Raw genomic sequence first — 12,338 nt, forward strand, 5'->3', positions numbered from 1 at the left:
TGGCAATTATTTTATTCATTTATCATTTTTTTCTCAGAAGAGGAAGCCTCCCACAAAAACAAGTCTTCAGAACTACAAAAGTCATAATTTCTTTCTCTCTTTACAGGACTTTGTGATAGAAGAAATAAGATTGGTATTAAAGAAAGCAGTTCACAATGCCAGAGAAATGAATTCCCTAAGGAACTATAGGAAGGGTCAGCAAAAAAAGACCACCTGATTCTGCTGAGACTGGGGTAAAACAAACAAACAAACAAACAAACAAGAAAACTCTTGAGGCTAATGCAGGTGGTTGCTGAGGATGAGAAGGTATTTTGCCACTGCTGGCTTTTTGTTTTTTAACAAAGTTCCCAGATAATCCAAAAGGCTTCTAAGAGACCTAATTTGTTGGGCACAACTCTGGCATCTGAGGGCCAGGGGCTATATTCAAACCCTCTTCTTACAGTGCAAGCTGGAGGAAGATTTCTCCCTCTGTGGGCTTCAGTGTCCTTAGCTGTGAAATGGGCTTCTATCACTACAGAGCTATTGTGAGGATTAAATGAGATAACACATGAAGGGACTTGGAAACCATAAAGTATATAAAGCAAATGTTGGGGAGGAGAAATTTTTCTCTACCCTCAAGCTTTTTCTGGCTGGTCTAAGAAATTAACATGAGACAGATAACAGGAAAGAATCAATCTAATTTGTATATACAGAGGTCCTACAGATATGGCTAAGGCAGGCAGCTTTTTTTAAAACAGAGAAACAATAAAGTAGTGAGGAATTGACAGGATAAAGAAAACTTACGTTTGGGAACTTCAACTAGTAAGGAATTCTAAACAGAATTTGGATGGGAGCTGTCAGTTAATAAAAGTAACAAGGTTTGTTTATATAGGCTTCCTCACCTTAGATTATCTGTGATGATAAGGATGTCTCTCTACCTCCTGATACAGGGAGGGTACCTTTCACATGGGAGGTTAGTTTCTTGCTCTCTGGGCACTAAGGAGAGTCAGTGTATCTATCCTTTTTGCACTGGCTGTTTCTTAAGTAACTTTAATTCAAAATAATCAAGATGCCAACATAGCATATTTTGGAGTAGCCTACCCTGAGCCCTACCCTGAGTTTTTCTAAAATGTACATTGGTTAGATAGATTATTAATTCAGAAAGTTATGTGTGTTGTATCCAAGAGTAATTCTCCACCATTATTTTACAATGCAATTATTTGTCACATAAGAAAGCCAATTTGAGTAATTCTTTTTTTTTTTTTTTTAATTTGAGTAATTCTTAAGCCAATGATTTTTCTCTCACTCAGAGGTCACTCTCCCAGGAGAGAGTTCAGGCTCCATGCTAAGGTATCCTATTCCCATCTTCCTGGATTTATTTACTCTGGCTTGCTACCATGAGTTTAGGGTAGACCACCACAGGATGTAATGCTTTAGCGTGAGCATTATTTTGAACCCCAATCAATCAATGCACATAAGCATGAGGGCATACCCAATGCTATAGGGTCTAACTGGCATGAGAAATATGCTATAGGTTGTATCTGAGAGGCAAAAGCTTGTCCTAGACTGCTTGTAGCAATGCCATTATTTTCAAGGGAGTATCGATGTAAAGGTTTGTTAAAATTAGGGAAGCCTAGGGCTGGGGTGTTGACAATATTAATTCCCAGGCTTTAAAGGATGGTAATGTCTCTGAAGGCCAGGAAATGGGCTCTGGGGTGGTCTCTGGGAGAAGAGCATACAGAGGTTTAACAAAGTCTACAGAATCAGGAATCCATTGGCTGCAGTAGCCAACTTCCCCTCAAAATGTACATAATAGCCACTTACTTGTCTGGGGGAGAGGAATGAACAAAAGTGACTCAAGGTGTTTTGGAGCCAGCTTTCCAATGCCCTGAGATCTCTCCTGTCCTACGTAATGAACAGTTGTTTGCACCCACTGCAGTTTAAATGTGGAGGCTTTATGGCCTCATTCAGTCAGTGCCTTTAGGAGGATGAGGGAATCTATAAGAGCTCCCTGCTTGGTTTGATTATCCACTGATTAGAATCAGAGGTGACAGGTAGAGATAAATCCTCTGAGCAGATGGTAGAGAAAGTCACATGAGTGTCAATTTAAAAATCCCATTCCTGGGGCGCCTGGGTGGTTCAGTGGGTTAAGCCTCTGCCTTTGGCTCAGGTCATGATCTCAGAGTCCTGGGATCAAGCCCAGAATCCGGCTCTCTGCTCAGCGGGGAGCCTGCTTCTCCCTCTCTCTCTGCCTGCCTCTCTGCCTACTTGTGATCTCTGTCTGTCAAATAAATAAATAAAATCTTAAAAAAAAAAAAAACCCATTCCTGATCCTCTATTTTAAAGTTAATGGTGGGCTTTGGGGTGTGACTGAGGCCTGGATGCCACTGTCATTTAAGGGCGAACTGTCCCTCAAGAGAAAAACAAATTCTCTCAGGGTGATGGGGCTTAGGGACATTGCTTCTTAAACTTTACTTTTTCAGGGCGCCTGGGTGGCTCAGTGGGTTAAGCCGCTGCCTTCGGCTCAGGTCATGATCTCAGGGTCCTGGGATCGAGTCCCGCATCGGGCTCTCTGCTCAGCAGGAAGCCTGCTTCCCTCTCTCTCTCTCTCTCTCTCTCTGCCTGCCTCTCCGTCTACTTGTGATCTCTCTCTGTCAAATAAATAAATAAAATCTTTAAAAAAAAAAAAAACACTTTACTTTTTCATAAGTACAGGACAATTTCTCTTCCAGTGACCTGGATTCTTGCAATATCTATGATTGCCTGGAGGCGAACAGGGAGAGCTCTGAATGGGCCTTGAATTACTCTCAGTCACGCTCTCACCTTTCCAAAGACTCAAGTTGCAAAGCAAGAATTGTTGCTGAGTTCTTTTTTAATCCTGCTTTCCTGCTCTTTTCAAAGAATTAAGTAGCTGCCTCCGTTTTTATGCCTAGTGGCTGCCCTGACCAACCCACCATGTGGATTTGTTATTTAATATCAGGGAGAAAATATCCCACTAAAGCAGGAATTAAAGGTTCCTATGTCCCAGGGCTTCTGGATTTAATAAAGTCTGCCTTTGAAAAGTTTATATAAAACATTCAACAAAGGCTTTTATGCGCTCTTCTTTCTAAGTTCATGGTTCAAACTCAGACCAATTTACTTTGAGGAAGAACACCTCTAACAGAGCTCCCATGCGAGCCTCCAGCTGAGCTGTTTCCTGGTATATGTGCAGGATGGCCTGGGAAAGGCTCAGGCCATCTGCTTCCTCTGTGAGGGGGTTTTCTCCAGGGACCATCTAGCTTGTCTCCGAACCATCCTATAATCCTGGGTAGGAAGAACACCCCTTCATAGCCAGTCTAGGTCTCTGTGAGTGGGGTTGTAAATAACCACTAATCTTTCTAACTCATCTCTAAATTTGGTAGGATGTGGAGAACAAAGGCAAAAGAAAAAATTAAATTTCCTTCCGACTTACAACCCATTGACCAGTCCTTGAGAGTGACCGACATTCCTCTAGGGACTCAACTGCCCCCATGTTAATACTTTGATCAGGGCAAAAGGCAGCCTTAGCTTAGCATTAGCACAAACTGCAGGATCCTATTGGTCTTTTTTAACATATGGAAATCCCTTTGGAAACTTCCTTTATCTCTCCCCCAACCCCAAGATACATGTTAGAAATCATCCTCCAAGCATATGGCCCACTGATATACACCTGAAGGGTCTCATGACTAAGGTTTTACTAGACAGTAGTAAATGACCTTGTCCTAACAACAGCAAGCCCCTCAAGGTGCTGGAAACCTTGCCCCCAAATTCCTTAGAGACTTCACCATCCCTACACCCCCTCCCAGATTGAGAGTTATGATCAGCCACTCCTCATGACCCCAGTGCTGCTCTCTCTGCCTGCTGGTCCTGTTCCTGAGCTTTCATAAAACCACCCCTTTTGCACCAAAGACACCTCAAGATTTCTTTCTTGACTGTTCACTACCGAACCCCAACATTTTCACATCACTCAAATGGCAGAAGTAAAAGGATTTTATAATTTAAAAGATCTGCTGCTGTCCTGGGGACATGAATTCTTTGCCCTGGCGGTCCGGGATACGTGCACAAAAGACCTGGTACAGGAATGCCCGAAACCGGCAGAGCTTGATTCCGAGCCCAGGGAAGTAGGAGGAGTTGAATTGTAAGCGATAGCAAAGCAAGCCCTGTTGCTCTCCCTGGGCACTTTTGCTAAATTCACTTCCTGACATTCAGTATTTACATAAGGAAACTGTATTTCCTGGGCCTAGAGATCAGGCAGAAGTACTCTCTGCAAATCTCATGAAGAAAGGGAAATTATAACAGGCAGCCGGTTGTTAAAGAGGTTTTTTTTTGGGGGGCGGGAGGTGATAGCAAAGGCCTTTGTTGTTGCACAGGCAAGAAAGATGCTGTTGTGAAAACATGAAACATCTCCGGTCACAGATCACTAATCTGTGACACCAGGCAGGTGCTACTGAAATGGGACTTTTCAGGCACTAACAAGCAACAAAATTTGAGAAAACTAAGGCCCCTTATGTTCTGGGCCCCTTACAACAAACTCCTCTGATTGCTGACACAGCCAGCCAAAGAGCATGTCTTGGAACCCCAACTGGCCACCAGGTAGACCCCAGGAAGTGCACCCTCCCAATGGTGAAGACCAGAGAGCGTATTTTTACTGGTCATAAAAATAAGCAACAAAGGCCTTTACTTTTATAGTCTATCTTTGTAAATGAACTCTCTAGATCTTGTGAGAGCAGCATATTTTACACTCTCTTGTGAGATGCCTCTTGTGTCCTTGGCTTAGGTTTGACTCACTGTTGAGATGAATAGATCCTACTCATCAATGACCAGACAATGGATATTCTTTTTTGTTTTGTTTTGTTTTAAGATTTTATTTATTTATTTGACAGAGAGAGAGAGATCACAAGTAGGCAGAGCAGCAGGCAGAGAGAGGGGGAAGCAGGCTCCCTGCCAAGTAGAGAGCTGGATGTGGGGCTCCATCCCAGGACCCTGAGATCATGACCTGAGCCAAAGGCAGAGGCTTAACCACTGAGCCACCCAGGCGCCCCGACAATGGATATTCTGAATCAGAGAAACTTTGATGTTTGAAAAATTTAACAGGGCTCTCATCCTAAAGAATTGTCTTAATGGCATCTATGCAAAGACCAAATTCAGAAGTAGATACAAAAGTATATAACATCCTTTTTCCAAGGGGAATCTTGGAATCCTTTTTCCAAGATGAGAACAAAAACAAAAACAAAAACAGAAATTAGACTTGGAACAAAAATTAAAAAATTTAAAACTCCACATCCGACATAAATTCCTCCTCGTGGGGAGTCAGCTTCTGCCTTGTCCTCGGCTTGCTTTCTGCTCCCTCATCATTAAGTAGGAGGAGTTTATGTCGGATGTGGAGTTTTAATTTTTGTTCCAAGTCTAATTTCTGTTTTTGTTTTTGTTTTCATCTTGGAAAAAGGATTCCAAGATCCCCCCACCCCCGCATAGTATACAATCAGCCGCCCCTCACAACACCCGTGCAGCAGCGCTTTCTGCCCACGAGTCCTGTCCCCGTGCTTTAATAAAACCACCTTTTTACACCAAAGACATCGCAAGAATTCTTTCTTGGTCATTGACTCCTGACTCCACCCCACCAAACCTCCTGTATTCTAAAACCCTATCATTAAGAACCAAACGATTAAATGCACCATCTTCTGGCACGCCTGTTTGTTTTATGTCTAAGATCTGTGGTCCTGGAATCTGTAAGAAAAAAGTTGGTCAGTATTGCTTTCGCAGCAGATTTTGCAATACCTTTAAGAATCAAGGAAAAGTTCCTGATTATAGCCTTAATTTACATTTATCCCTAACCAGAGAAGTAGGGACCTGCCAAAAGTACTAAAACCCTTCTAGTGGCTCCTTTCTAACTCCATGATGTAAATTTGGGGAACTGACCAATGAGATGTCTTCTTTAGCTTGTAAACATTTAGAGGCATAGTTAGATTTTCTCCTTCCCTGAAATAAAAGGTTGCATTCAGTTCCAGAGGTCACCCGTTTAGCTATGGCCTGGGAAATACAAATGAGAGCATTATTCTTCTGGCCAATGCCAGAGTCAAGGAAAGGAAAAAGAGAAAGGGTTTCATTTTAGTTCAAGTATGAAGTGTTGATCCGTCGTCTTGGGCAGAAGCAGTTTACCTCAATGCCAGCTACTTCTCTTCCTTGCCAATTTGATTTGGAGATCTCCAGCATCTATGGAGGGATCAGGGGGACCTCCTTCAGCTGTGACGTGTGTACCCAAGGCTCAATGCCTTCTCCTTTTGCAGCAGTATTGGTCATCAGAGGCACTTGGTAAAGTCTCTTTCAATGGGGCTCAAGGGCTGTCTTTCTTTGATAATATTTTCAGAATACCTCTTCATCAGGCTCTAAACTGTGACCAACAGAATCCTTTGAATTGGGAAACCAGGGAGCCTTCTTTAACCTGTGGATGATAGACATCAGAGACTTACAGCAGCTCGTCATGCTTTCATGAGACAACCAGGTCAGCAGAAAGTAGTACAGTGGTAGAATTTTAAGAAGCTTGCAAGGTTTTCTTTAAGGCTGGTGTGATTTGCCCAGTGAAGTGGGTGCCCCGATCATTAGAGATCATAGGTGTACCCCAAGTGGGAAGTACATTTTTTAAACAGTTTTTGTTTTTTTAAACCCATTGTAAAGGCATCAGACTTGCCATGGGGAGAGGCTTTAACCCACTTGGAAAAACATACAAAGAGTAACAAGAACATATTGATCGCCCATATGAAGTGGCAGATGAATGAAGTCCAGTTGTAGGTGCTTGGAGGGTCCAAAGGGAAGATGTCTGAGGCCTCTGGAGACAAAAACAATTTTTTTAGGATTATGGACCTGACAAGTCGGACATTGCTCATGGACTGTTCTTGCAATTTTATACAAGTCTCCCCACCAACGTCTATAGTTTGAGTCATCTTAAATGCCTCATGGTGGGTAAAGGAATGCAACCCCCCCCCAAAATGGGATTTGCCAGGGACCTGGGAAAAACCCAGCAGCTGTCTTGGTTTTCCCATAGCCCTGACTGTTTAATTTACAGCCATTGTTCAGTTTCGCAGATTTAGGAGCAGACTGTTGCTATGTTACAAGGACATCAGGATGGGAAGAGTCTGGCTGTGAGGGGCCATTGTTTGTAGAAGCAGAATGTACTTGTCACATGTGCCCAAATCTTACAAATACAACATAAAGAAAACTTAGTATTACTTCTAATTTGGCAATGCTTCCTACATAATTTGACACATCAAATGAGCCTACTTAGTTCAGTAAATCTTTTGGAATGGTCCAGGTCAAAAAGACTTAAGCAGACCAAAAATCTACAAACAAAACAAAACCAAAAAAACTCTTTATCCTTTTAATGTAGAGAAAACCAAATTTTAATTTTGTACCAACTTACTTTTGATATTAAAACGTACTCATTTTAATCTTAGTCCTGACCACCCATAAAATTCCTTTCCAAAGATTCCTTTTTCATAAACTTCTGGCAACTTTCTTTTTTACATTCAGATTTTGTCCTGAGGTTTCCATCTTAAAATAACCAGCCTCACTTCGGACAGAATTACTTTCTTCTCCCTCAGCTAAAATGTATTCCCATCCCTCTTATTTATTATTTTTTAAAAATTATTTTTATTAACATATAATGTATTATTTGCTCCAGGGGTACAGGTCTGTGAATCATCAGGCTTACACATTTCATAGCACTCATCATAGCACATACCCACCCCAATGTCCATCACCCAGCCACCCTAACCCTCTTATTTATTTTAACCAAAAATACACATCTTACTTCTTTTGCATGGAGTATGTTTCCCTTGTTAGAATTTTTTAGCTCTTAGAAACCTTAATTTCTAGTGAAAGCTAATAAGTAAGCAATGATGAACTCTGTTACACCAGTACTTTTTTTAAGTTGGTTAACTGACATTTTGGTCCACGCTTATTTTGGAGTTCTCAACCTGATGGTTACTGATCGAAGTTCCTCAGGATACGAAACAGGCTTAGTAAGATTTGCTGTTTTTGCTACATATCTACAACTTCCAGGGCTATAGTTCTTAGACATAAGATATGCTGAAAGGTGGCACACTTGACCCTAGGATCCAAGGATCCCATTAGCTAAGGCTTTGGGTTTCTTAGAGCCGAAGTAATACTTAAAAGGAACATGCCACTGGATTTGGGGATTGTGTTTGACAGTTTACCTCACTGCGCTGAAATTTTCTTGAGTTTGGCAGGTGACCTAGTGTCAGTTTAACCCATTCTGTGACCCACTTATCCTATCACTGGAGTCTTCTTGAGGTGCCTAGAACTCTAGCAGCCTTTAAATGGTTGACCCATGCCCACAGTTTTTGTGGCTTTTTGGCCTCTGAGATCCCCTCTAGCAGTAGCCTTTATCTCCACCAAACAAGCCAAACAATCATGTGCACCTTAAAGTATTGGCAGTTACCCAGAGATAGAGGTTTCTTCACCTTGACCACAAGAAGGGCCTGTGCACATACCATCAATTCCCATGGAACCTTGCTAAGGTTTTTCCCCGGGGGGACCTATGGCCTGAAAGGTCTGGGGAGACCTTTCTCCAGCTGAGTCGGTCTATAAGCAAAACTGCTAGCTCTCCTGAGCTCTAGGCTGACCTGTCAGCTCTGTTGGCAGAGTAGCCAACTCAACTGGGCTCCAGCTGGCTCCAGGCGTAATGCAAATATGCCAGTTCAGTTGGCTCCAGGCATAATCATGTCAGCTCAAGCTGAACTGCCCAGTAAAGGAAAGCCAATTAGACAGGGATCTTAAACACACAAAAAGCAGAGCTCAGAATCAAGAGGGACTTATCCATAGCCCTTGGAAATGTGAGAAAGTCAACTCAAAGTATTCTCGGGTACCACACCTGTTTTTCTTGTTGTCCCCAGACACGGACACAAGTTCACTTTGGATCCCATCACTGCCACCAGACCTGTTAATTAACAAAAATTCAACTGAGGAAATTTTTGAAGGTATAACTGGCTTCATTTAATCGATTCATGAATCAGGCAGAGTCTGATTTAGCAAGTAGAGGGGAGCTCCAAAGGGCTACAGAAAAGGTAAAAGGCTTTTAAAGGGAGAGAGGGAGTTGAAAAAAGGAAATTATTAGCAAAGAATCCATTGTTTTAGGCAAGGTCATCCTCCTAAGTAAACTTCTTAGTGCTGACCGGGAAATTCCCATGTTGACTGATTAAAGATTCTGGAACATTGAAACTGTTGTCAGGTTAGGTATTAAGCCTTGGTTTACTGACTTGGGGACTTAACCTATGTAACACCATTTTGGGCCTGTGGTTTTCTTTTTAACAATCCAGAAAAATAAAGCAAGCAGGAGCTAACGTAACTGGATGGGCAGATCAACCCCTGGTTATCATTTATGCTCCAACCCAATTCCTTGGGGGAAAAAATGAAGAGCAATTATCCTTATATTACCAATCTTTGCTAAATAAAAAAATGCAGTTCTAGAGGCAATGCAAAGTTCATCTATTCCTTCTCACCAGTTCTAACACTTCCCCTATTTTTCTCATAAGGCTTGCAAAATTATTGGCCTTCAAAAACCAGTCTTTCTTGGGGAACTTACATTTTTTTCTCTGTCCTTTCAAGATATGAATCTTACCTTGTATTTGCAATATAAATACCCAGGAGGCATCTGAAACAACGCCAACCCTAAGACTAAATGGGGGACAGGGTTAGGGACCTTTTAAAGAACACGAAGTGCTCCACAGCTTCTATAAGATTACTTGTCAAGGACAAATATAAATCACGTGCCTTCTCTACAAATATTACCAGTAAAAATCTTTAGCTATCCAAGCAGATAAACTTAACTTACAAACTAGTGAGTTTTGTATTGTTATACCTGTTTCATGCTCAAATTTTAAAATGGAAAGCTATAAAAACCTCAGTTTTATACATTATAAATATATTTTTCTACCTCCAGATAGTATTACCAAAATTAATTTGCAAGGGAGCTCTATTTGATTGGCCTAAAATTAAGCACTTACACATTCAAGCATTTCTAAATCTCAAAAAATATAATAGAAGCTAACCAGTTTTTCAAGTTCATGTGATCTAGGAAAATTTTCAATAAATAAAAGCTAAGTTTAAATTTGTTGATTTAATTAATATAAGAAATACACACAGCCAACAGATACATGAAAACTTGTTCAACATCACTCATCATTAGTGAAATGCAAATCAAAACTACAATGAGATATTACCTCACCTTGTCAGAATGGCTCAAATCAGAATTATGAGAAACAAAAAGCGCTGGTGAGGTGTGAAAGAAAAGTCCCTTCATGTACCGTTGGTGGGAATGTAAACTGATGCAGCCACTGTGGAAACAGTATGGAAGTTGGTCAAAAATTAAAAATAGGGGCACCTGGGTGGCTCAGTGGGTTAAGCCTCTGCCTTAGGCTCAGGTCATGATCTCAGGGTCCTGGGATGGAGCCCCGCATCGGGCTCTCTGCTCAGCGGGGAGCCTGCTTCCTCCTCTCTCTCTTCTCTGCCTGCCTCTCTGTCTACTTGTTATCTCTCTCTGTCAAATAAATAAATAAAATCTTTAAAAAGAAATTAAAGGTAGAACCAACATATGATCCAGGAATCACACTACTGGGTATTTACCCAAAGAAAATGAAAACACTAATTTGAAAATATATATGCACTCCTATGTTTGCTGCAATATTATTTACGATAGCAAAGATATGGAAGCAACCCAAGTGTCCATCCATAGATGAATGGATAAAGAAGATGTGATACATATGTTACATATATACAATGGAATATTAAATAACATACAATATATGTAGCGGAATATTATTCAGCCATAAAAGGAATTTTTCTTGCCATTTGCAATGTCATGGATGGGCCTAGAGGGTATGACAGTGGAATAAGTCAGTCAGACAAAGACAAATGCCATATGAATTCACTCATATGTGGAAGTTAAGAAACAAAACAAATGAACAAACAGAAAAAAAGAGACGAACAAAAACACAGACTCTTAAACACAGAACACTGATGGTTACCAGAGGGAAGGTAAGTGGGGGGATGGGTGAAATCGGTGAAGGGGATTAAGGGTACACTTAGTGTGATGAGCACTGAGTAATATATAGAATTGTCAACTCACTACATTGTACGCCTGAAACTAATATAACATTTTATGTTAATTACACTTCAGTTAAAAAAGAGGAAAAAAGTATGATGCGGATGCTAAAAACTATATACAGAGAGATGTGTCTTTTGAGTTATTGGCATTAAGTACGATACTTTTCTACTTTGGTTTACTAAAAGTCAAATAAGATCATGTTATCTTTGTTACCAAATTTGTCAGCAAAAAGTAAGTAACTTAAGATGATGGCTAACTGCTTTAATGTCTCATGAAATTTTCATAAGCAATCTAAGTATTATTATTAATAAATAAATTAAAAAGATGAATAGTTCCAGCAAGCAAATTCAAAGGATTCAAAGGACCCCAAATGATCAGTTGCTACTTTTGCTGCCTTTATGTAAATAATCAGGCCAAGTTTATTAAAGTAGACTTATTTTGCAAAAAGATTAGTCTTAATTTGACTTTCTTTTATAGAAATGACAGCATTTATAAAGAGAAAAATTATGTTTCAATAACAAAGCTTTGTGGATATTAGAAGCTAATATTATTCATTATAAACTGGACTGGATCCTAAAGTCTTCTAGCTACAAATCTCCAAACTCACATTTCTAATTTTTCTCCTACCATCTTGTCTTAGAATCATTAAGAACTAAAACTGTTCTTTTCCCAAAGCCATGCAAACTGAAGTCGGACAACTTGACATATAAACTTCAAGGGAATCACCACAACAGTTCATGTATGGACAATCCTTGTTGCCCATTGGTGTGAGGGCCACTCAGAGAAATGACCAGAGACACCCAAACTGCAAACAAGGAAAGTCTATCAGATTACCCATGTCTGCCCTCACTCCATCTAGAAATGCTTCGAGGCGGACATCTAGAAATCCTTTCAACTGGCTACCCTCAGAACTCAGAGACAGGTTTAAAATTTACTCCAGCCATTAACAGTTGCTTTTCTTTGCTCCCACAGAAATGCCTCTTACTTAACACCTGATTGTTTGTACCATGCAGGCCTAGCTTTGGTAGGCCGTCTGCAAGATAACCTCCTGAAGTGAACTGAACTCAACTGACCTATTGTCAGGACTAAGAGGCTAGTTAGTTCGATGAGATGAAACAATCTACCAGTTCAACTTCTGGACAATGAAACTTCTTGGGGGAATTTCAAAGGAGGACTGTAGGGGAGTGAAAACTGCCAACCCAAACCATGTTTCTTTAGC

General features: G+C 40.7%; 1 protein-coding gene across 5 annotated transcripts in view; it reads right to left on the bottom strand.

The window, feature by feature from the left end:
• The window catches only part of SPATA45 (spermatogenesis associated 45), a 59,675-nt gene that overhangs the window by 32,437 nt on the left and 14,900 nt on the right, over nucleotides 1-12,338 (bottom strand). For 4 of the 5 annotated variants that reach the window (XM_047704806.1, XM_047704804.1, XM_047704803.1 and 1 more), the window contains exon 2: nucleotides 6,157-6,439. The exons of the other annotated variant lie outside the window; for it this stretch is intronic. In XM_047704806.1, coding sequence (XP_047560762.1) covers nucleotides 6,157-6,210 — 54 coding nt within the window. In that variant the 5' untranslated portion in view covers nucleotides 6,211-6,439. The remainder of the gene's footprint in view (nucleotides 1-6,156; nucleotides 6,440-12,338) is intronic. 5 annotated transcript variants of the gene reach the window in all.

Source organism: Lutra lutra, chromosome 15 (assembly GCF_902655055.1).
Source record: "Lutra lutra chromosome 15, mLutLut1.2, whole genome shotgun sequence".
Taxonomy (NCBI): Eukaryota; Metazoa; Chordata; class Mammalia; order Carnivora; family Mustelidae; genus Lutra; species Lutra lutra.